Genomic DNA, 24,807 nt, shown 5'->3' on the forward strand with positions numbered 1-24,807 from the left:
TTAGGATGTAGATGCGGGAAAAACTAGGTCAAAGAAACCAGAGCTGATTTCAGAGCAAGAATGAAAGTCTGATATCATCGTATACACCCTATAAGTTTTGTCTCTTTGAATTTGGTTTTACTTTTAAGAAAATTATGTTCAGACTAACTGAAAACCTTAAACATATTACAGAAATATTAGTGCATGCTGCGCATTGTATTCCCCCCCATTTTACCTTGAGGGTCTTAAGTAAAACCCTGTGTAAAAACTGCCTTCACAAGTCACCTAAATGACAGAGTCTACCTGTGTGTTATTTAACCTCAGTATAAATCCAGCTATTCTGCAAAAGCTTTAGCGGTTTATTAGGTAATAATAAAAAAAAGGTAGCATTTAGACCGAGGAACAAACGTTGGGGAAAACATTTTTAAAGTCATAAGCAGGGTTCGTTTATAAAATACTATCCTTCTTGCAACATCACACAGAGCTTTGTTTAAGTCATCACCTGGGGAAAAAAATACTTATAAAACATTTAATTCCAATACATTGATATTGATTCTGACAAACCCACATAATCTTCTCTACCTCCATTTTTGCCCCATCATCAGTATTTAGCACTCTCCATGAGATCTCTGATGTTGGTCACTCAGATCTGCATTGGTTGTTGATCATAAGACAAACCAATCATGTCTGTACCGGTAACTTAAGTTCACAGATCAGTTAAGCATTTCAGAGGCCAGTAGTAACTCTGGAGGGGCTGCAGAGATCCACAGCTCCCCCCCCTCCCCCCCCCCCCCCCCCCCCCCCAGCGGGAACATGGTGGTGTCATCATGCTGTCATGATCCTTTCCTTAAATTATACTGCAGGATGCTCTTTTTGCGGGTCAATCATCAAGTGGTCCTCCTAATTGTCGATCATTCATGTGATACTGTATGTTTACATAAGGCCGTCATACGTACTTGCCCCAAAGCAAATTTTAATAGAGTGTGAACGAGGAGAAATTGGTTTGTGCATGCTCCCACACATGATTAATAAGTGTTCCCTCTCAGGAGTGGCTACAGGATTGTGCTTTTTTATTTTATTTTTTAATTTTTTAAGTGGAGAGGGCAGTTGTTTTCAAAAATTCACGAAAATCCTCCACTATACGTTTAAGTAGGAAAGAAATGGAAAAGGACTGGAATCTGGGATCAAGGCAAGAAGCATAAACATAGAACCACATTGACAGTGTCTGAATCAAACCAAATTATTGGTGGCCCAGTTGGTCCAGACCCAACTCCATTCAAGAATCAGTAGCATGGGTTAAAGACTATTTGACATCTAAGAAGGACAGATATTTAAAGTATATGAAATATCTTTAATGGTCATATTTCTTTTGGGGTATTTATATAAAAATTAAATAAGCAAATGCATTCAATCTTCTATAGTATGAAACCAAAAGCTAGGGGGCTTGCATTTCTCATCATATTCATCAGATTCACTATAGTGAACCAAGATTACTGGAGGCGTAACGTCTATAAACTCTGTGACATAAAACTTCCAACAGAGCAGAGATTTAAACCCAAATTTCAGGAAAAGACAACAAGTACAAAATGCCTTCATCTGATATCTGTTAAAACCTCTGTCGACATGCGTGGAGCAGCTAAGGTCAGTAGACAAAGCGGAGATAAGAATCCCATGCAACAACAAAAACGTGGAAAAGGTTTAAAGATGAATTTCTTATGACAGTTGGAGATCTTATACCTCTGGTAGAAAAAAAAAAGTCTAATTAATCATCTGATAGAGTGGTCTTGACAGGTAGTCCACAAAATGTACGTAGTTAAAAACCCTATTTTGATCCTAAAATGTTGCAGTCTGATACAAATTAAAGAGACCATATCTCTCCTATCTTAGCTTCTCTTCTTTGGCTTCCTGTTAATCCAGAATAGAATAGAAAATCATCCTGCTGACATAAAGAGCCCAAAATAACCAATCCCAGAGATCTGGTTGTACTTTATGTTCCTAACAGAGCACTTTGCTCTCAAACCACAGGTTTACTAGTGGTTCCTAGACTTTCTAAAAGCAGAATGGGAGGCAGATCTTTTAGTTATCAGGCTCCTCTCCTATGGAACCATCTACCAGTTTTAGTCCTTGAGGCAGACACCCTGTCTACTTTTAAGGCTAGGCTTAAAATGTTCCTTTTGATTAAGCTTGTAGTTAGAGAGGCTCAAGTTATTCTGAGCTATCTCTATAGTCATGTTGCTATAGGCTTATGCTGCCAGAGGACATAGGGACCATTTTTCATCACTCATTTTACTTCCCTTATCTAATTCTGCTCTATTTTTTAGTAACATTTCTAACTTTATATTCTCTCTGATGTTATTTTTGTCATAGTAGCTTCATCTGGTTTGTCCCCATTTCGTTACGATACCATACTGGAGAGTTTTCCGTCCAAATCCCATTTGGCAGGAAAAATTGCTCCTACAGTAGCTCATTTGCCTAACTGTTTCTTTCATATGGAGCTAGTACTGTTACGTTTTCTATTATAGAACGTATTTTTGTATCTTCTGTCTCTTTGAATTTTCAATTGGCCTGAGCAAAAGGCTGCTTTACAGCTAATTCTTGGGGATGACTCACTGCAGTCAGCTGGGTTTCCTTAGAAAACTTTTAACCGATCAGTCTGGATTATTTGATTGAATTGTCTCTGTAAAGTGCCTTGAGATGATATGTGAACCGGACTGAATGTTTATAGGGATATAAGCACAGAAAACTGGGACTATAGAGACAACTTTATATCTTACCGATGTTGAATGTTCATTTATTCTGAGACTCTTTCTACTGATTTATTGAAAATAAGTTTCAAAACAAGGGCGTTAATCCCATCCAAATAAGAGCAATGCTTTTATTTATATCTTCTGGTGATTAAATACATGGTAATTACTTAATCTTGTATCATTATTTACGTTGGTCTTACATCACATATGGGCAGTTCCTTTCCTCTGGGGCCAAGGTCTTTTATTTTTCAAATGGGATCCAGACTCTAAGATACAGAGTCCAAGTCTTTTAATCAACTTCTAGCCATGTCATCAAATCCTACATGCAATCTGCTAATGACCATTCATTACAAACAGATGGATTCAATCAGAAAAGTACTTCCTCTCATCTAATTTAAACAGCGAGCCATTACCAGTCTAAGGCTAAATCAGTAGATAAGATGATGGTTTGATTAATCAGCCAGGTTTAATGCAACACATTTCTAACAGACACAAAGGAACATCAAGCAGCTTGAAGATGGTCTGAAAAGCCCCTCTCTTTTGCATTTATTCTCTTTAGTCATGCATTATTCACAATCACTGCTGCCATTTACCTTTTTTCTGGCTGATATTTGCTTCCATTATCATTACTTGTAGTATTCTCTGTTTAGCCGAGTCTCTTTCCTGATTGGAGCCACTGGTGGGCCTATCGATACCCAGTCCTTTTGTATTTTGCCATTTCTCTTTCATGTACAGAGCCCTTAATAGACAGACTCTCCTGTTCCTACATGATACTTTGTTTCACTTGTCGATAGAAAGCACTTCTGGTCCAGGTTTTATGTGGTTTTTAACCAAATAATGCTTAAGAATAAACTGAATTTTTGTATAACTTTTGGTTAGATAGTGTTTAATTAGGCTAAAGTGATTTGCAATGCATTTAGAATATAGATAACTGTAAATCTAAATGCAAGTTATATTCAAAAATAAAAAACTGAAAACCTAAAGGTGAATACTGACTCCATCTACAACAACTGATCCCCACTGAGCAGAACAGGTTTCTCTAAGCCCTAGGAGTAACTTCAAAAGTTATCATACGCCACCGGCTCTGCATAAAGCCCGCTGCGGAAAGAGTTGTTTAAACCAGTGTGTATCTGACAACATGCGGTCCAGTATTTACATGGTACAGGAGTAGTTTTTAACTCAGCAGGGATTATATCTCAGAGTTCTTTCATGTTGTCTGCAGCACTGGAGAGTTGTGTGCAAGCATCTACATTCTCACACTGACACCTGCTGCGAAGGCTCAAATGCAACTGTGTTCAAGTCTCGACCTCTACTCCAATGGTTCAGAAGTCCTCTTTTAACTTCCTGTGCAGCTAACACAACACACACATAGTTGCAGGGGATATTATTAACATGGTAAATGAAAGCTGCAAATCTGTTCAGACTGTTTCATATCAGATTTCAGCCCTTAGCCAAGTTGGCATAAATGGAACCCCCTACACAGCTGACCACAAAATGCCAATGTTTATCAAGATAGATAGATAGATAGATAGATAGATAGATAGATAGATAGATAGATAGATAGATAGATAGATAGATAGATAGATAGATAGATAGATAGATAGATAGATAGATAGATAGATAGATAGATAGATAGATAGATAGATAGATAAATAATATTAAGTATAGAGGCTTCAATAGTTATGTATAATTCATTGCAGTTATTAATTTTTTTTGTTTGTTTAAAAAATATATAAATATAAAAATATAACCGTGGATGTCTGGGGGACAGTGATCCGCCTACATGTTATGAAGTCATTGCCCATAGTAAGACGTTACTTGGATTACAAAACCGAATATCGTCAGAACAGCTCCAAATGACACAAAACTAATATGGGTGAGTAGAACATGATGTATTAAGGTAAAATCAAGGACCAAATGTAACAAAAACGGTGTTCCCCATTAAGGATTTTAAACTGGAGATAGTATTATGCAATCTAGAGTTCTTAGGAAAAAAAAACATAAATATAAGCAGTGGTTTAAATTAGCACCTTCAGATAGTCTATGAATTACTAACCAATTTGTGTCATCGGTTACTACACTCTACTTCAATATCGCCTCATATTTGTTTTACCATACACTCAGCATACACTATGTTAAAAGTGTTGGTTGCAATAAAACTTTTTTGTCGCCCCTATTAGTCCTCTTAACCATGCCACCCTGGGCTGAGAGCCATCCCTCTCAAAGAGCCAAGGCTCTCAGCCATCCCCATAATGGAAACATGGCAGCAGTTACATCTCCTTTGACCTTGGGCTTTTTCTAGCTTCCAGCAGGAGTTCCACACCTGCACAGCGGCTGCATCACACCAAACATTAGCGTGTGTCATTTTACAGACCAGGAATCACTCCGCTCACTTTGTTGGCATGTCGTTCCCCCACCACCCCCACCCACAAGCGGTCCCATCCGGGACTCTATGGCCGCCTGTGTCAGCAGTCTACACATCACACTGGCCGCCTTCATGAGAAACGCAGCCTTACTTACCCCAGTAGAAATGCCGTCACGTGCGCAGCGCGAGGAGAATGATGCATGTGGTCGCGCGCTCCTTCCTTCCCTCGATCATCTGCAGATTCAGCCCTCCCTGACGCAGCTGGCACAAAGGGGGTGACGCAAAAGGGGGCAAAATATGACTGGTCCAGATTCCCACAAACTATATATATATATATATATATATATATATATATATATATATATATATATATATATATATATATATATATATATATATATATATATATATATATATATATATATATATTTTTTTTTTTTTTTTTTTTTTTTTTTTTTTTTTTTTTTTTTTTTTCAAGCAATGGAAGGATTAGTGGTGGTTTAAATAAGGTCACAAGCCATTATCACGCTGTCGGAGTGAAAGTCAAACACCTCTGTAATCGTTTAAAGAGAACAGTGGCCACTCTTTCACGCATTGACTTCATTGATCAGGTTTCCCTCTGAATCAAAGACAGATGAGGTCAGATAACAGACACAGCTCAGTACTTGAGGTATCTATGCGTCCAGCAGGCCTACCACAAATTGAACGTGCACTGGGTCTTGTTTTTTTCGGTTAATGTGTGAGTAATTAGATTCGTGATAACAGCTTAATCAGATCACTTTGACACAGGGAGAGCTGAAGAATTTAGTTATGTTAACGCTCACTTAAGAGTGCAGGGACTCAAAGTCAAGCAGAAAAAGCCAAATCACAGCTGTTGTCCATGTGAAGGTGTTGGTCTGCAAACCTATTTAACTATCTGATCATTTGAAAGGTGCAAAATACTTATTTGGTCAGGTAAAAAACAAAACTGAACTTTTTTTTTCACTCTGAGCTAAACATGGTGGTGACAGAATCATGCTGTGGGGGTAACTGCCTTCATCAAGGACTGGAAATATTTGATTGGTCAATAGACGGAGACAATCCGTCATGACAGTTACCTCAAACATACAACCAGATGAAAGCACATCTGTGTTTTAGAATCACCCAGTTAAAGATCCAGACAAAAATCCAATTAAAAGGTTATCTCCATCCAATTTGACTAACCTTGATAGGAGTGGACCAAAGTTGGTAAGATTTACACCACTTTGACATTAGAAACCCCCGTAAGATGAAGTTTTACAGTTTTTCAAGGCCCTGCTAGTATTTCCACTATTTTATGGTCACTGTTTAATGTTTAGATTAAGCAAATGTTGTGTGACATTTTTATATTCTATTCTGTAACTTAAATCCCCTCCAACATTTCTCATAAAAGAATTAAATGATTGGATTTTTTTTTTTTTTTTTTTACGGCACTAGTGGCTTGTTTTTTCGACAGTAGGCTGACAGGAAAAGGGGTATGAGAGAGAGGGAGAGATATGCAGGAAAGGACCACAGGCCAGATGCAAACCTGGGTCGCCCACATACAGCCTTCATCTGTACATGGGTCGTGCATGCTAACCACTGCGCCACCTAAATGATTGGATTTGTACCTTAAAGCTCAGTTATTGCAGTATTTTATAATGTGTAACCTTAAATCTCTTTCTATGTGGTAAACAGGATTTAGTGCAAGACAGGAGACAGTTTAGAGGTGATGATTTGGATGATGTGTCCATCAGATGTAACATAGAGCAACATCACTCAATCATTTCATTTAAAAGCCTTTCTTCTGCAAAGGTTCAGAATGTGATTAATGCATGCTTGGATCAACAGCAGGATCTGGATATTCATTTTTTATCTTTATAAGATAAAATGCCTTTAAGGCTACTTGATGTGTTATATGTAACAGACTTGGAAAACAACAACAACCCAAAATAAATCTTCATTCCTGTTAGTCCACCAGCATCTCCTCTCATTCACTCCCACTCTCACACAGATGTGTGAAGCAAAAGTTTTTCCATCACTTGACTCCTCTGTGTGTTTGTCTTCTCTGTCCACCAGATGTTTGTTATTCTCCTCCACATTTTTAAAAACCTTGAGTCGGATCCTGATGCGAAGCAGAGCCTAGTTCCCCTCCATCCACTCTGACATTCCACCTCAAATACCCCTGACTCCATCGAACCCGAGCAGAGGCAGTGTTGGGTGGGTTGTTGAATACCTCACTGACCCTGTTATACAACCGGAGGGGTTTTGGAATTCCTGAAGTCGGACAGTTCCAGCCATATTCTCTGTGGGCTGCAAAATGTTAATTTTCACACCACCCCCCACGCACACAGATGCATAAAGAAAATCTGCCAACCCAAATCTTTTTTTTCCTCTTGATGTGTTTAACTATGACACACAGCCTGACCCACATAAAGAAAATCCCTTCAGTGAGTTTCAAATACTTCAAATCACAGCAGATTAACCTCCTAACCTGTTTTTATTTTTTATTTTGAAGAAATGTAGAAGTCTGCTCACATTTACACAATCAAAATGATAGAATTAGATGTAAACAAATGAGCTGATTAGAACCTCCACCATGTGCGAAAATGAAAAAAGATTTATGGGTCAATTCCTGGTGCTTTTGTGTCTGAGGGGGAGCTTGTGTAACCAGATTAGGGGTGTTTAGTTTTAGGCCTGAGGGTCATAGTGGGCCAGCCAGCTCTTAAGCTATCCTTTCTAAAAATCTGAGCGGTCCAAAGCAGTTTGCCAAAAACATAAGTTCCTAATTCAACAGGCTGGGATTCTCAGACGACATGGAATCAGCCAAAGCTGTTTCCATGACCAAAGTCATGAGCAGGTCTTCCAAAAGCTGATTACTATTAAGCTGTAGTCACAAACCCGATCATTTATATTAGCAGCAGAGATAAACTTCTTAAAATCTGGACAATTTGATGAGTTTTCAAATATTTTATTTGGAGTTTTAGTTATAAAACATTTGAGCAGCTTGAAACTATAGATAAAGTCAACAACACTAGAAAGAGAAAAGTTATTCAGTAAAATCTGCTAAAAACTTAAAGGTCCCAACAACGCCCTCTAGTGGTGGCGTACATCTTTTTTAGCTTTTCGAAAAAGTATTTTTACTTTTAAATATATATATATTTTAAAGGCATTTAAGGTTTTATATGCTACTACCTCTTTCATGTAAAATGGTACCAATCAAACTTTTTTTTTCAATAATTTAGAAATTTGGCATTCATTATTTTATATGAATAAATACAGATAAAAGTATCTGAAAAAAGTTCAACCTTCTAAATATTTGTATTCAAATGTATGTGTTTGCCGGGAAATTCACTGATAAAAGCAAAGTTTTTAAGGGAAAGTTTTTAAGGATTTTATTTTTTCAATTTTAGACAAAAATAAATAAAAAGTACTCCATAAAACCCTAGCCTGTAATGAAAATCAAAATCTGTTTATGTAGTTATTAAGTACCCAAAAGGTGAAGGTGTCCATGAGGAGATAAATTGAGTTAAATATAAAAACTTAGACAATTTAAGTGATTTTTATGTCTATACCTACTGAAGATTGGTTTAAAAGCAACCCTTTAAATGAATCTTTAACTGGAACACTGGAGCATAATCCCACATTTAAAATCTTTTATATAACCAGTCTTTAACTTAAGCAAACTTAGTCAAAAAAAAAAAATAATAATAATTATAAAGAATATTTTTTAATGATAACGAAAAAACATGAACAATTATTTTTAGCCCAGCTATTTAGTCAAAAATAAAAGCAAACATTTATTTTAATAAACAACTCAGCTGCTCAGATAGGGTCAAAACTCCCTGGCGGCTATTAGACACCATCTAAAGGTCTCAGATTTATTTTTTTAATGTATGGGGCTTAATGTATGATTTGATTAAATAAGAACAAAACTGAACTTTCCGCATTAAAATTTATATGTGATGAAAAAGCACAGTGGAGGATAGATGATACAGAGCGATCCTGAGTTAGTCTTTTATCAGGATGTTGATCCCTAACTAGAGCAACACATCATGAGATAAATGAATATCCTACTAAAAATAAAAACTTTCCGCTTTGAGTTTGGTTTTCAAATAGAGAATATACATGCATGCTACATATATTATTGCAAATCATACTGCAGCACTTATGGAATAAATTTGCTCCATATTATGCAGCCCTGCCCTAGAATTATGACTCAAAGGACAAAAAAATTACTTAAACCCCCCATAGTCATCTAAGTCTCTAAACCTCAATCCTATGGAAAAGCAGGCTATTATCAGGGGCATTTCTACAGGAAGCTGACATATTTCTTTAATATTAGAAATAAAGCAAGGTAAAAATAGTAATAATTAAATTCTTGATGTATGAATCTTGCACGGTGAACTGAAGGATCAATGGCCTTTTAAATGTGCATCTAAAAGCTATACACACCTGTGATGCCCTGAAAGTTGCTTAAAAATAAGATCAAAATAAAATATATCAGTGAAAACATTTTGCTTTTTAAATCCTTCAGAATATTTAACTTTATTTTCAGAATATGAAAAGCTTAAACTGTAGCAGGCGTCATCTGCTGCAGTTCTGTTTAGTTGAAAACACAAAAAAAAATAGCTCTGGTAATAATTGCAGTTTATTGTTCTGCAAACCTGTAACAAAACACAGGAAACAATAAAAAGGGAACACAGAATAGATAACCCCCCTGATTTAGTCAAACTGCTGAATGTTAAAAGTTGCTACATAAAATAAAACTGCTTCCTGTTCAACTTTAGCAGTAACACAACAAAAAGTTGTTTACATGGAAAGCAGAACACAGTGGAAGGTACCAAGTACAGGGCTGTAGGAAAGTGTTAATATTAAAGATCTGTAGCGTTTCCGCTTGAATTGTCTCAGATCAAACAAACTTTATTTTTTTTCAAAGAAATGATTTAATTTTTCAGGGGCAAACCAAGGGATCCAGTTTGGTCCTACGTAACAAGGCAGTCATGCATCAAGTTACATCCAACGTACTGTGAATAATCACATTGTTTGGAAAGCAAGAACTGATTTCACAAGCCACACCCAGCCTTAATTACTTCCAGTAATGTTAAATAAAAAAAACCCACTTTTTTTCTTCTCTTCTTCACAATCCAGTTTGTTTGCTGTAACTGTTAGAACCAGAAAATCTGCTCAGTAGAAAAAGGGGAGTGTACCGACTGGAAGTTTGGAGCCAGACAAAAAAAAAAGCAGGGCTAAACTAAATATGAAATAATTAGATGTAATATTTATTTATAGGATGATTTCGAATGTTAAGTGTATAAAAACATTTAAATTCCCCCCTTAAATAATAATAAAAAAATACATTTAAAATGACAAATTAAATTCATTAAATAATAGATTTATTTATTTCACTCATTAAAAATAGCATGAAATAACTACTTGCATGACCTGAAACATGTTGATGCTGAAACCGAAGGCTCAGAATTATTACAGTTCTGCCTAGAAGAGTGGAGCAAAACATCAACGCATCAGTTTAGAAGAGAATAGAATCACATTTTAACGTTGGGCCACTTTGATTTCTGCAGTCACCTCCCCTTTAAGGAAACAGTTTGATTTTCCTCAGGTTATCTTTAATTTAATAGGGTTAGTTTGACTGGAAGAGTAAAAAGAAAAAAAATTATAGAAACATGTTTGTATCAGAGAGAGACTCGTCTCTTACTTTATGAGGACACTGATTATCGCGCTCCCTGTTTTCTCGTGATCTCTACCAGTATTTGGTTTTTTGATAATCTGGCATTATATCGGGTTTGCTAACCTTCTGTTTGGAAAACTTTTTTTGTATTAATATTTTTAGTGCATCTAACTAGAGATGTTCGGATTCCATTTATTTTTAAATTACAAGAGTATAAAAAAAAAAGAACACAGCAGCAGCAGAAGTAGCAGCAAGCTCCATCTCTGACAGGTGATCGGCTCTTCACCTGTCTGAAGGTATTAAGAGCAGAGAAGAAGAACTGTGTCAGAACTGAACCAAAAAAAAAAAAGATTTCTATTTTATTTCCTATTTTAAATAACATGGAAATGGATTGGTTTCTGGACCCCAATACGGATTGCAGAAACATTTCCCATACTGGTATCAGAATAAGAACAACTCTACATCTAACCCTTTCTTCCATTACCTCCATTATTTGTTTAAATAATAATATAATAAAATAAGTTATTTATTGTTTATCTCTCAGTACTTTCCATTCCATTAATGGCCGGAGGTGATTATGTAACCAACTATTCTTTTGTTCTCTATTAAATTGTGAAACTGAAATGTTTTTTGATCCGATGAGTTTTTTGAGGATTTTTTTTCAAAACCAACAAACTGTAAATAAAAATACATCTTTTAGCAACTTTCTGTAGAAACACAGCAGCATAAGATATAAACATCATGTCTGATTTTTTTTTTTAAAGTGAAATGAATAAAATATGAGCTGGTCACTTTTTCTGAGCATGGGTACTCAAGTGGGATTTCAGGTGTGCGCTCTGCAGGAAGCTCCTCCCACAGACGCCGCATCTGTGCGGTCTCTCTCCGGTGTGGCTTCTAATGTGCTTCTTTAGATGCCCGCTGTGGGTGAAACTCTTACAGCACAGCGAGCAGCAGAAGGGTTTCTCGCCCGTGTGGATCCTCAAATGGATCCTCAGATCCCCCTTGCGTCTGCACTCTTTGCCGCAGACGTGGCAGCGGTGCAGCTTCAGTCCCGCGTGGGCCTCCATGTGCTCCCTCAGGGAGGTTGTACTTTTGAAGAGCTTTCCACATATGGGGCAGCACTTTGACTTCTCGTGAGATCTTAGGTGCACGTCGAGACTCTCTGCGGACTCGAAGGTTCCTCCGCAAACGGTGCACAAGACTCCGACGTCCCTGGAGTGAGTTTGGAAAGCGTGGCTCATCAGGAGGTGACTGGAAGGAAAGGACTCTGAACACAGAGAGCACTGGTAGTCGGCTCCAGGAGAGTTCAAGCGGGACGAATCTGTGGATTCTTTAGAAAAGGTAAAACTAGATTGACCCAGCTGCGTTTGCTCCGTGGAGAAAATGGCAGCAGCTTCATCTTGGAATGATGGGGCTGAGAGAAAAGTTGTTTTGACCTCTGTGGCTTTAAGTTCCTGGACATCCTGAAACCCATCTGGTTCGGAGCTTTGAGTCCAATGTTGCCCAGGCGGCTTTGTATCTTCCTGCTCTCGCTCTTCCTCGACAGACACATGAAGGTGATTTAAAGCATCCGAATCTATCCCTGCCTGTTTGTGCTCCTCCTGATCGACAGCCCAGAGCTCGTGAGCTTCCTCCTTGATGTGCTGCAGCTCTGGATTCCAGCCCGTTTCCTGATGGAGCCTCGACTCCTGCTCACATGGAGATTTGTCTCCACAGGTAGACGGCTGAGGTGAGTCTGAAAGAAGAAAAGGTGATTTATTTATTTATGTTCAAGTCCACATAATCATGTTATTATAGAAGAAAATAGAGAAAAATTAATGAACAGTTTGTTTATATCTGTTGATGATTTCTTGGTAACATAAAGCACCTTCCAAAAATATTCACACCCCTTTGTGTTCTCCACATTTCATCATTTCAGTGTATTGATTCTTTAATAGGAAACTAAACAGCACAGTTACTAAGTTTGTGTGTTACTGCTAAAGCAAAGGCTAAAGAGTCACACTTTATCCTCATCTAGCCAGAGCCTCTTCCTCCACCTTTCTGTTATGGCTTAAAGCAAAATGAAAACGGTTCTTCTTCTTAAGGCCTTGTAGGAATCTTTGCCTCTCTTCCATATAAAAAGGATTAAGTGTAATAATGCTGATGTAAGGCACATAATAGGAGAGTTTCACCTGAACTCCATGAATTAGAGTCCAGACAAAGACAGAACAGTAATAGAAGCCAGTGGACTGTCTCAATCATAACAATTTATGACATTTCTAGTTTATTTGCTCAGATGTTACCGATCCATGTCCTCAGCAAATCCCGGTTTGTATGTAAACAGTTGTTGTTTCCCGCTCTGTTCTGTTATTAATTTTTGATGAGCTAAAAAAAGAATAAATAAACAAAAAAACAGGCCTGATACCATTATAGAGTAAAATAAACGTGATCTACCACACCAGACAAGACCCCAGGTGCAGACTGTGCAAAGAGGCCCTGAGAAAATCCAGCATATAACTAACTGAAGGGTGCAAGATGCTGGCAGGGAAAGCTTAGATGGAGCGCCATAACCAAGTGGCTGGAATAGTGTACAGAAACATCTGTGCAGAGTATGGGCTGGAAACCCCAAGGTCAAAGTGGGAAACTCCTCCAAAGATGGTAGAGAATGATCAAGCCAAGATCCTGTGGGACTTCCAGATACAGACGGACCGAATGGTAATGGCAAACCAACTGGAAATTGTGTTGGTGGACAAAAAGCAGAGGAAAGCTGTTGTGGTTGCCATAGCAATACCAAGTTACTGCAACATCAGGTCAAGGCATCAGTTTTACTCGTGGTCATTGGGGCCCTCGGGGCAGTGACCCCCAAACTGGAGGAGTGGTTACAGCAGACTTCTGCAAATACATCAGACATCTTGGTCCAGCAGAATGCAGTTCTAGGAACAGCAAAGATACTGAGCAGAACCCTAAAGCTCCCAGGCTTCTGGTAGAGCAGGCAACCCCAACCTCGGTCCTAGAGGCCCGCGGTCTTTAACAGGCTTTTGGTCTACTACAATCATTATAATCAGCTGTGCTAAAGCAGGGAAACCTCTAAAACCTGCAGGACAGTGAGCCTCGAGAACAGAGGTTAAGGACGCCTGTGGTAGAGGACCCGAGCTTGACGGAAAAAGGGGAGAAGACCACCCACGATAGGTGAGGAAGTTTTTTATATATCTATATATATATATATATATATATATATATATATACAATGCTTGGATGCCCTCTGGACTCTGTTGGATAATGTCTCCCACCCCATGCATGAAGCTGTTGCAGAACTGGAGAGCTCCTTCAGTGACAGACTGCTGCACCCTAAATGCACCAGGGAGCGTTAACACAGATCCTTCCTCCCAGGAGCTGTAAGACTCTATAACCACCACTGTTCCCAACAACCTCAATAAGTTGTTACATTCTTGTTGACTTTGCACAGTTTCTACCTTAACCAGTTAAATAACATGCTGCTGTCATTTTGCACATATTTATTGTATCTACTATTTTCAACTATCCATTACTCTAAGAATGTCCATAGCTTTATATTGGTTATTTACTCTCCAGGTGTACAGTTTTTACATTGTTAAAACAGTTTACAGTATTTTATTGTTTATCTTTTAACTCTTCACTATTATGTTATTCTTACACATTTCTCTAAGGTCCATATTTGTGTTAACATTTTTTCTATCATCTTTTTGCTGCTGTAAACAACAGAATGTATTTCCCCATTATGGGACAATAAAGGGATTTTCTTTTCTTTTCTATGCTATTCTATTCTATTCGAATTGAGGACTGAAACAAAGTACTTCCAAAGTAAACATCGCTGCTGGTTTCTGGTAGAATGGATCCAGGGAATGTGGGCTAACCAGGCTGCTTGTGTTCCTTAGCTCCTGTAGATGAGCAGCTAGGAACACACCTGTCTTCTTCTGCTTCTCCAGCAGCAAACTGCGCAGCCGATCGATCTCCTGCTTGGAGCTGGACGCTTCTTCTTCGTATTTAGCGATGGCTCCTTCGAAAACCTCCAAGATTTCTGCGACCACAGCGGTGAGCCGCTCGTTCACGAAGGCCCTGAGCAGCAGCGGAGACATTTTCACCACACCAAACAGCCTGGATGACCCCGAGTGGAGGTTAATAACAAGGCTGCCAGAGAGGGGGGCTTTTCTTCTTTGAAAATTTACCTCGGGGGGTTCGCATCAAGAACGTGTCATTATCGCCCTCTGCTGGACAAAATCAAAATGACACCATTACCTCTCTAGCCCTCAGACATGATAGATAGATAGATAGATAGATAGATAGATAGATAGATAGATAGATAGATAGATAGATAGATAGATAGATAGATAGATAGATAGATAGATAGATAGATAGATAGATAGATAGATAGATAGATAGATAGATAGATAGATAGATAGATAGATAGATAGATAGATAGATAGATAGATAGATAGATAGATAGATAGATAGATAGATAGATAGATAGATACACTATATTGCCAAAAGTATTTGCTCACCTGCCTTGACTCACATATGAGCTTAAGTGACATCCCGTTCCTAATCCATAGGGTTCAATATGACGTCGGTCCACCCTTTGCAGCTAGAACAGCTTCAACTCTTCTGGGAAGGCTGTCCACAAGGTTTAGGAGTGTGTTTATGGGAATTTTTGACCATTCTTCCAGAAGCGCATTTGTGAGGTCGCACACTGATGTTGGACGAGAAGGCCTGGCTCTCAGTCTCCGCTCTAATTCATCCCAAAGGTGTTCTATCGGGTTGAGGTCAGGACTCTGTGCAGGCCAGTCAAGTTCATCCACACCAGACTCTGTCATCCATGTCTTTATGGACCTTGCTTTGTGCACTGGTGCACAGTCATGTTGGAAGAGGAAGGGGCCAGCTCCAAACTGTTCCCACAAAGTTGGGAGCATGGAATTGTCCAAAATGTCTTGGTATGCTGAAGCATTCAGAGTTCCTTTCCTTGGAACTAAGGGGCCAAGCCCAGCTCCTGAAAAACAACCCCACACCATAATCCCCCCTCCACCAAACTTTACACTTGGCACAATGCAGTCAGACAAGTACCGTTCTCCTGGCAACCGCCAAACCCAGACCCGTCCATCAGATTGCCAGATGGAGAAGCGCGATTCGTCACTCCAGAGAACGCGTCTCCACTGCTCTAGAGTCCAGTGGCGGCGTGCTTTACACCACCGCATCCGACGCTTTGCATTGCACTTGGTGATGTATGGCTTGGATGCAGCTGCTCGACCATGGAAACCCATTCCATGAAGCTCTCTGCGCACTGTTCTTGAGCTAATCTGAAGGCTACATGAAGTTTGGAGGTCTGTAGTGATTGACTCTGCAGAAAGTTGGCGACCTCTTCGCACTATGCGCGTCAGCATCCGCTGACCCCGCTCCGTCAGTTTACGTGGCCTACCACTTCGTGGCTGAGTTGCTGTCGTTCCCAAACACTTCCATTTTCTTATAATACAGCTGACAGTTGACTGTGGAATATTTAGGAGCGAGGAAATTTCACGACTGGATTTGTTGCACAGGTGGCATCCTATCACAGTTCCACGCTGGAATTCACTGAGCTCCTGAGAGCGACCCATTCTTTCACAAATGTTTGTAAAAACAGTCTGCATGCCTAGGTGCTTGAATTTATACACCTGTGGCCATGGAAGTGATTGGAACACCTGATTCCAATAATTTGGATGGGTGAGCAAATACTTTTGGCAATATAGTGTAGATAGATAGATAGATAGATAGATAGATAGATAGATAGATAGATAGATAGATAGATAGATAGATAGATAGATAGATAGATAGATAGATAGATAGATAGATAGATAGATAGATTATTACATATACAGAATATTAGATAGATTAAATAAATATAAGTGTGAGATAGTATTTTGGTATGGCTCTACCAGTCTTGTTCATCTAGATCAGATTAAAATAATGGATGTGAAGAGCAACATTTAAATGGATTTAGATCTTGACTTTGACTTAGCTGTTGTAACACTTACATATGCCATTAGCTTTGGTTGTAGTGTTTGTAAGGCCATTCAAAAGTCCCCACAGCTTTATCCCAAATCTGTCCACTGTTATCCATAGATCCTCATGAGGCTTTCTACACACTGCACAGTAAATCCCACAGTGTTAAATATGCAGTGTCTAAGTACATGGACTCTTTAAGATTTATTACAACAACAACTGGAGTAAAATATACATGGCGTAATGTTCTAATTTAACACCAATTCCAAGTGGGACCAAATGCACCCTTAAAGTGTTACTTTAACACTGCACAATTTACTGGGTGGTGGGAACTATGAGGTTCCACTTGTATCAAAAATAAGCATGCAGACTGGCAAGATTACGATGAGGCAACATCTACATATGCAACAAATAGATGTGCAACTTATACATATGCAGACAAAACATATGCAACAACAGCACAACATCTAGACATTTTACATCTGCTTATTTTTGACACAAATGGAACCTCATACTATTTAGGTGACTGTTAAAAGCAGGTGGTTACCTTTTAATTTGGTGAAGTCTGTCAGAGTTAAAGGGAAATCCAAATGAATGCCACTCATTTCAGATGTTTTGAGTGTACAGCATTTTTATAAACATTTAAAAACCTTTGCACCTTTATGCCAGTCTGCCAGATAAGATAAAGATTTAGTAATTGACTAGATATAAGCAGATATGTTTTAATTATTTATTATTCTGGTTTCCTTTGATGCAAGACATTTGGTGGGGACAAACAGCACAGAAACTCTGGCATCCGCATGTTCTGACAGAAACACTAAGGTCACTGTGGAAATGTGACTTCACCCTGCTGCAGAGCTGAGTCGTGACCCAGTGCTCACCGCTTCCTCTCGTCTCCCCAACAGACCATCTGTCCCACGCTGGGCTAAGAGGAGATGAGAGCATAGGCGTGATGTGATCGGTACAGCATGCTGCTGATTTCCATCTGCAGCAGAAGCAGTTAGTGTTTTGCAGAAACACAAATTCTCCACCAGTTTTTGGCATTTTACTGATCTATTTTGAGTCGCTCTTATGCTGCAGGGTCGTGACCTGTTCAGTTTGTATTTCTAACAGATGTTCTTACAGTTTCCTCTGAAACATGGCAGAATCTATAAGCAACCAGTGGGTGAAAATCTGTTCATGTTGTAGCAAAACATCCCCAAATCATGAAATTATTTATTATGATAACATGAAATGCAGAGAGCTAAAGGACAAAGTTAAGTATGTTTATGCCCATGAAGCTTTTAAGTGCCATTTTGGTTTTGAAGTTTTCATGAGCTAGCTGGGTTACACAATCAAGTCTGCCTTTAATGCTCCACAGGTCTTAATCTGGCCATTGTATTTTTTTTAAGTAAACAAGACCTCCACTCTGATGTCTAAATATTTTAATATTAGACTCACCTGTCCAAAGAAAAATAGTCCAGAATTATTGGTGCTTGTCTTTATCAATTTTTAATGCTTGTTTTAGTAAAATAAACAAGGTTCCCACAACAGTTAGCCCTTTGCAGCTGCATCCATAGAAACAGCCTGCTGTAGGCCCTGTGATGACACCTTCATTTTATTTATTTATTTTTGTCTTCTTCTAATATGAAGTTGCTCTGATGGCAGAATAATGAACATGAGCAACTACTTCCTAAATGTCTTTTACTCCTCTTTAGATCCCACCATGGTGTTCGCCGCCTAAATAAATAGTCTTATATGAAGCAAAACATTCTTTCAAATCACCCTATAGCGATTTTCCAATCATGTGTATTTTATCTTAAAGATTAAAAGGGCTTTTTCTTTCCTCTTTATTGCTAATCTTTTTTAAATTCCGTATTTAAGTATGGCTTAAATAGATATCAAATATCCATACATCAAAATATGCTACAAAATAGATTTTTCTGTGTCCAATTACCTTTTAGTACCACTAGAGGGAGGCAAATTGTTCAACAAATAACAAACTTGAGCACAAACCTTAAAACTATCAATTTATTTATCTTAAGACAATTTACAAGAGTTTTTGAGATAAAAATAGAGACTGCACTAGATCCATCTACTCCCCCTTTCCTTTTGGAGGTATATGAAGACTAATAAGGTTAATTTGGGGTTTCAAAAAGCCCTCTTATTACTCAGCCTTTTATATGAATAGATTTTCTAAATATGTCTAAGGTAAAAAAAATAAATAAATAAAATAAAAATAATTCTGCTGCCTTGCTTTTTTCATTTAGATGATATACCAACATAAAATTGTATATTTATGCAGCTATCAAGTACCTTCACATTTTATACCAATTATAATAATTACAAGACTAAATACACAATGTATATATATATATATATATATATATATATATATATATATATATATATATATATATATATATATATATATATATATATATATATATATATATATATATATATATATATATATATATATATTTAAAAAAAAATTAAAACTGAAGTAGTTATGGGTTAGAAATGTCTTTGTGGAGTTCCGTTAGTTTACTCTTCCAGTGGCATGATGAACACACCTCCACCAATGGGAGTGTCGCCTGAGATTGTAGAAGAGCTACAGATGAGTCACTGGGAGCAGGATTGCTACATTTTTAAGCCAATGTTCTTGTTTTATTTAAAAGGAAAAACATGAATACTGTTATATATGCATATTATTTTGTTTTTCTTTCAGTATTTTATAATTACAACTAGAGCGGTCGCGCTTGAGCAGTGCAATATTCCCAGCTTCTAAACGTCGCTGCGGAGTGATAGCTCGCACTTCTATTTGCTATCTTTGAAGCAGCGGTCAGTAGGCAGCTGCTCAGCCCGGAACTCAACCATTCAGCCGGGGGAGAACCCAGCAAAAATGTCTGAGAGTGGGAGCCAGGAAGCCGCCGGGGCCTCAGACAGCAGCGACGGGCCGACGAAACAGACACCACCGAGACCGCCCGTCGGCAACAGGGTGACGGTTGTTCTCGGGGCTCAGTGGGGCGACGAGGGGAAAGGGAAAGTTGTGGATCTGCTGGCACAAGATGCCGACATGGTGTGCAGATGCCAGGTAGGTGAGCACCGGGAGCCTGAATCCACCTGTCCGCGCGGGTAAAACCGTTAGCTTAAAACAGCGCATCCTTTCCTCACTTTGGAGTCACGCTGCGTTCACGGCACCTTGTTTAATTAGCAAGGGGGTGGAAGGCAGCTTCCGACTTCACGCGTGGGAGGATAGTTTCTCCCGCTCAGTTTAACAAGGTGAACGCAGGAGTGCTGCTACACAGTCAGGTGTTTCTCAGAGCTAGCATCAAGCTAAGCACTAGAGGTACGGGCACATTTCCTCCAGATTTGCAGATATTTCTTGAATGCAGCATTGTTTTAATAGGTTAACCAGTATCGGACATAGCTGCTCTGTTTGCTAAAGTCACCTTGGATTCCTGCTAGCTCCCTAGCTCTTTAAACACCTGTACAATGGCCTATGATATGATAGATACAGCAGCTAACAGGTCTCTTTACAGTTTATGTTTTATATAGTGCAATGAATGCTTTAAAGGGACGTTTTAAGTTGATTGATCTTGTTGCCTTTGCAGTACCCTCCCCTGAGACCCCCAGAATATATATATGTAGCAGATCATAACACAGCTAAGCTATATTACCATTCAAATGTCAGTGTTTTAGTTGATGTTAATGATTGTGATATGTGATATGACAAATCTTCAAATAATTAGATATTTCTAGTATTGATGGAAGTAGTTCCTATAGGTCCAACTTCCATTTGCAGCTGTTATCAGTAGGCTTGTCTCGATCCGATCCACGTATCGGATTGGGACGCCGATATTGGCAAAAAAATGCGTATCGGCAAAGCATGTAAAATGCCGATCCAGTTTTAAAAAAAAAATCCGGTCCGTATTTTCCAGTTTCGCCGATTGAAACGATCCATTTCACTATTTTGCGCCAGTGTTCCCCTGTTTTGCATTTTTATTAAAACTTACAGTAATACTTGCACCTTTAACTGTTTACAGTTTTACTGTTCACTGTGCAATTTCAGATTGCTATTCGTAATTTTGTCCAGTTTGTGTTTATCTCTTTTAAACAGGTAAGTTTGTTGTTACCAAGCATTGTGTTTTATTCAATCTCACCTAATTTAGCTGGCTAGATGTTATCAAGAGTACTAAAACCCTTTTCAACATGAGTCTTACAACTAAGGCTAAACACTTTAACTTAAACTTAAATACATGCTCGGATAGGCTGGTATCGGCCAGTATCGGTATCGGATCGGAAGTCCAAAAACAATATCGGTATCGGATCGGAAGTGCAACAACCTGGATCGGGACATCTCTAGTTATCAGTACCAGAAAGGACTGAATGGTTTAATTTTGATTTCAAAGACTGGATAGAAATCACACGCTTGCTGAAAATTAGATGCACTTTTATTTAGAAAATCTCCACTTCCACTACTTCCCAAAGTTACATTTAGATCTGGAGGCCGTGTGCTGTGATATCACTTCACATCCTGCTTTTTACAACATTATTACCGTCTGGATTAAATCTCAGATGGGCTGCTGTGTCACACAAACCTCTGTTGTCATTAAAATGTGTCTAACTTTAATGAGAGAGTGTGGATAGAAGCCTTGAAACCAACAGGATTGGCTATTTCATTGTTAAAGGTGTTGAGGGTTCAGCACTGATATCCTGCATCCCTCAGTTGCAGTGAATTATTACTTGAGTTAATGATGTTGCTAATTTGTAAAATGCATTTTTTTTGTATTCCAGTCTTCCATTAAATAAGAAAAAAAAAAAAAAGAATATGTTTGTCCATGTGAGAACTCTTGAAAACCACACTGCAGGGCTGGATGTAAACAGCTGTAGCTCCAGTGCTCATCGTCGTGGACTTAATGTAAAAAAAAGTCCTTATAAATCCAAATATGCCTCGCCATCATCCTTCACCATCTTGAGCACGTCTAGATCACAATACTCTGGAAAACTTGTTTCAGTTGCAGCTGTACGAAATCTAATAAATTCGGTGTGACTGCAAATCGACTTAGCAAATACATTTTTGTTATTACAATTGGGGCCATTTGATGGTTAATGGAAACAAAGCTTGTGTCCCTTTTCCTGACCACTCTTAAACCTGAGAGGCGGATGTTTTGTGCTGATTCTGCCAGATCGCTAACAACCACTGCACCTTCATAGTCACTCGCATTCAATTAAAATCAGCTGTGCTGGAGCAGGGAAACCTCTAAAACCTGCAGGACAGCGGGCCTCGAGGACCGAGGTTGGGGATGCCTGTTTTAGAGTATTTCGCTGTGCATAATCAAATGATCATGCAGCGTATCGTGCATGAAAAAAGGAAGGGCCGGGTACATATTAAACAGACTGTGCAGCAACAGAGGGTGCCCTGTTCAGGAAGCCATCAAACCGGCTTTTCTTAATCATCAAGACATCTAGTTAAAAAATAAAATTAAACTGAAAGGATTAAAACTCTGAATTTTTGCGGTAGCAGAAATATCAGCTCATAGAAAGGAAAAGCAAACAAGGCGTTTATCTGGTATTTACATCAGCAGCGGTTCGAGGTAAAGGTTGGGACTATTTGTCTGCCTCCAACCATTGCGTTGAGATAACCTATTGCTGCAAAGTACACATGCCGTTAATATTTGTTTATCTACAAAATATTTACACTAACTTACTCCCTGTACATCCTGTAAGTCTGTGCGCAGGCTGAAGATGCATGTTGGTGTCCTGACATTTACACAGAACGCAAAATATCAGCACCTCAAAGTACTTTAATAAAAGGGAGACGACGTCTGTACTTTTCTAAGTGCCGTGCATAGACATAGCCATGGCCAAAATATTTGCCCAATTACATTTAACCCCCCTTACTTCCCATAATTTAACACACTGTCCAGGCCTGAATTAGATAACAATGTTTGACTTTGACAGAATGGCAAGATTAGTTCAAGGATCAAGGATTTTGCGTAACTGATGAGTTTAAAGTGGGGTAGAGATTTACACAGCAAACCATAATTATTCCAGAGGAATTGTGTAATGCTCTGTTTTATGACAGCTTAATATATTTGGCCTTATCAGCAGATAATGTGCTAGTTATTCCCACGCACTTTGACACATCTAACCTGAATGTCAAGAGAATTACGTTTTAACAAAATTAAAAAAATAATCACCTTAATTTGGAGTAATTAATTAGCAGTTTGAGGAGTTTGATGATTCTGATTTCATGTATTTATTTCCATTGGAGTTTGTGATTTCCAAACTTAAAAACATCGCCTCAGATGATTACCGACAGGAAAATCTGGGTGGCTTCATCCTCACGATCTCGTATAAATTTACATCCAATGCGGATTCTCCATGCAAATCAGCAGAGACCCTGACATGCTGTGTGGTTTACAGGTGCTGGTCATAAAATTAGAATATCATGAAAAAGTAGATTGATTTCAGTAATTCCATTTAAAAAGTGAAACTTGTATATTATATTCATACATTACATACAAACTCATATATTTCAGATGTTTATTTTGTTTAATTTTGATGATTACAAATGACAACAAATGAAAATCTCAAATTCATCATATCAGAAAATTAGAATATTACTGAAGACCAATAAAAACAAAGGATTTATAGAAATGTTGGCCAACTGAAAAGTATGAACATGAAAAGTATGAGCATGTACAGCACTCAGTATTTAGTTGGGCCTCCTTTGGCCTGTATTACTGCAGCAATGCGGCGTGGCATGGAGTCGATCAGTCTGTGGCACTGCTCAGGTGTTATGATAGCCCAGATTGCTCTAATAGTGGCTTTTAGCTCTTCTGAACTGTTGGGTCTGGTGTATTGCATCTTGTTCTTCACAATACCCCATAGATTTTCTATGGGGTTAAGGTCAGGAGAGTTTGCTGGCCAATTAAGAACAGGGATACCATGGTCCTTCAACCAGGTACTGGTAGCTTTGGCACTGTGTGCAGGTGCCAAGTCCTGTTGGAAAATGAAATCTGCATCTCCAAAAAGTTGGTCAGCTGCAGGAAGCATGAAGTGCTCTAAAACTTCCTGGTATGTGGCTGCGTTGACCCTGGACCTCAGAAAACACAATGGACCAACACCAGCAGATGACATGGCACCCCAAACCATCACTGACTGTGGAAACTTTACACTGGACTTCAAGCAACGTGGATGAAGTGCCTCTCTTCTTTTCCTCCAGACTCTGGGACCTTGATTTCCAAAGGAAATGCAAAATTTACTTTCATCAGAGAACATGACTTTGGACCACTCACCAGCAGTCCAGTCCTGTTTCTCTTTAGACGCTTCTGACGCTGTCTGTGGTTCAAGAGTGGCTTGACACAAGGAATGCGACAGCAGAAACCCATGTCTTTCATACGTCTGTGTGTGGTGGTTCTTGAAGCACTCACTCCAGCTGCAGTCCACTCTTTGTGAATCTCCCCCACATTTTTGAAGGGGTTTTGTTTCACAATCCTCTCCAGGGTGCGGTTATCTCTCTTGCTTGTACACTTTTTTCGACCACATCTTTTCCTTCCCTTCGCCTCTCTATTAATGTGCTTGGACACTGAGCTCTGTGAACAGCCAGCCTCTTTAGCGATGACCTTTTGTGTCTTGCCCTCCTTGTGCAAGGTGTCGATGGTCGTCTTTTGGACAACTGTCAAGTCAGCAGTCTTCCCCATGATTGTGTAGCCTATAGAACTAGACTGAAAGACCATTTAAAGGCTTTTGCAGGTGGTTTGAGTTAATTAGCTGATTAGAGTGTGGCACCAGGGGCCATCAATTTTGAACCTTTTCACAATATTCTAATTTTCTGATATGATGAATTTGAGATTTTCATTTGTTGTCATTTGTAATCATCAAAATTAAACAAAATAAACATCTGAAATATGAGTTTGTATGTAATGTATGAATATAATATACAAGTTTCACTTTTTAAATGGAATTACTGAAATCAATCTACTTTTTCATGATATTCTAATTTTATGACCAGCACCTGTATTTGTCTTTGACTCTGTTTATGACTCCCTGCT

General features: G+C 38.7%; 3 protein-coding genes across 3 annotated transcripts in view; 1 reads left to right on the plus strand and 2 right to left on the minus strand.

Moving 5' to 3' along the window:
* The window catches only part of LOC119790555 (equilibrative nucleoside transporter 1-like), a 54,657-nt gene extending 49,306 nt beyond the window's left edge, over positions 1 to 5,351 (minus strand). The window contains exon 1 of the mRNA XM_038296129.1: positions 5,247 to 5,351. The gene's annotated coding sequence lies outside the window, so the exon portion shown is untranslated. The remainder of the gene's footprint in view (positions 1 to 5,246) is intronic.
* A 4,663-nt stretch (positions 5,352 to 10,014) lies between these two features.
* LOC119790553 (zinc finger protein Gfi-1b-like) lies at positions 10,015 to 14,943 on the minus strand. Its single transcript, XM_038296123.1, has 2 exons — positions 14,700 to 14,943; positions 10,015 to 12,512 (listed from the first exon to the last, which is right to left on the minus strand). Exons 1-2 carry the CDS (start codon positions 14,869 to 14,871, stop codon positions 11,566 to 11,568), a joined length of 1,119 nt encoding a protein of 372 aa, XP_038152051.1. The 5' UTR covers positions 14,872 to 14,943; the 3' UTR covers positions 10,015 to 11,565.
* A 4,652-nt stretch (positions 14,944 to 19,595) lies between these two features.
* The window catches only part of adss2 (adenylosuccinate synthase 2), a 32,692-nt gene continuing 27,480 nt past the window's right edge, over positions 19,596 to 24,807 (plus strand). Inside the window, exon 1 of the mRNA XM_038296122.1 lies at positions 19,596 to 19,841. Within this exon, the coding sequence (XP_038152050.1) occupies positions 19,650 to 19,841 (192 nt within the window). The 5' untranslated portion in view covers positions 19,596 to 19,649. The remainder of the gene's footprint in view (positions 19,842 to 24,807) is intronic.

Source organism: Cyprinodon tularosa, unplaced genomic scaffold (genome assembly GCF_016077235.1).
Source record: "Cyprinodon tularosa strain WSP-4 unplaced genomic scaffold, ASM1607723v1 ctg368, whole genome shotgun sequence".
Classification (NCBI taxonomy): Eukaryota; Metazoa; Chordata; class Actinopteri; order Cyprinodontiformes; family Cyprinodontidae; genus Cyprinodon; species Cyprinodon tularosa.

Excerpts from the sequence above, each read along its gene's own strand:
- LOC119790553 (XM_038296123.1), bottom strand. The coding sequence starts at position 14,871 with ATGTCTCCGCTGCTGCTCAGGGCCTTCGTGAACGAGCGGCTCACCGCT. Across the intron at positions 12,513-14,699 it reads GGAGAAGCAGAAGAAGACAG|ACTCACCTCAGCCGTCTACC; the intron begins GTGTGTTCCTAG and ends TTCTTCTTTCAG.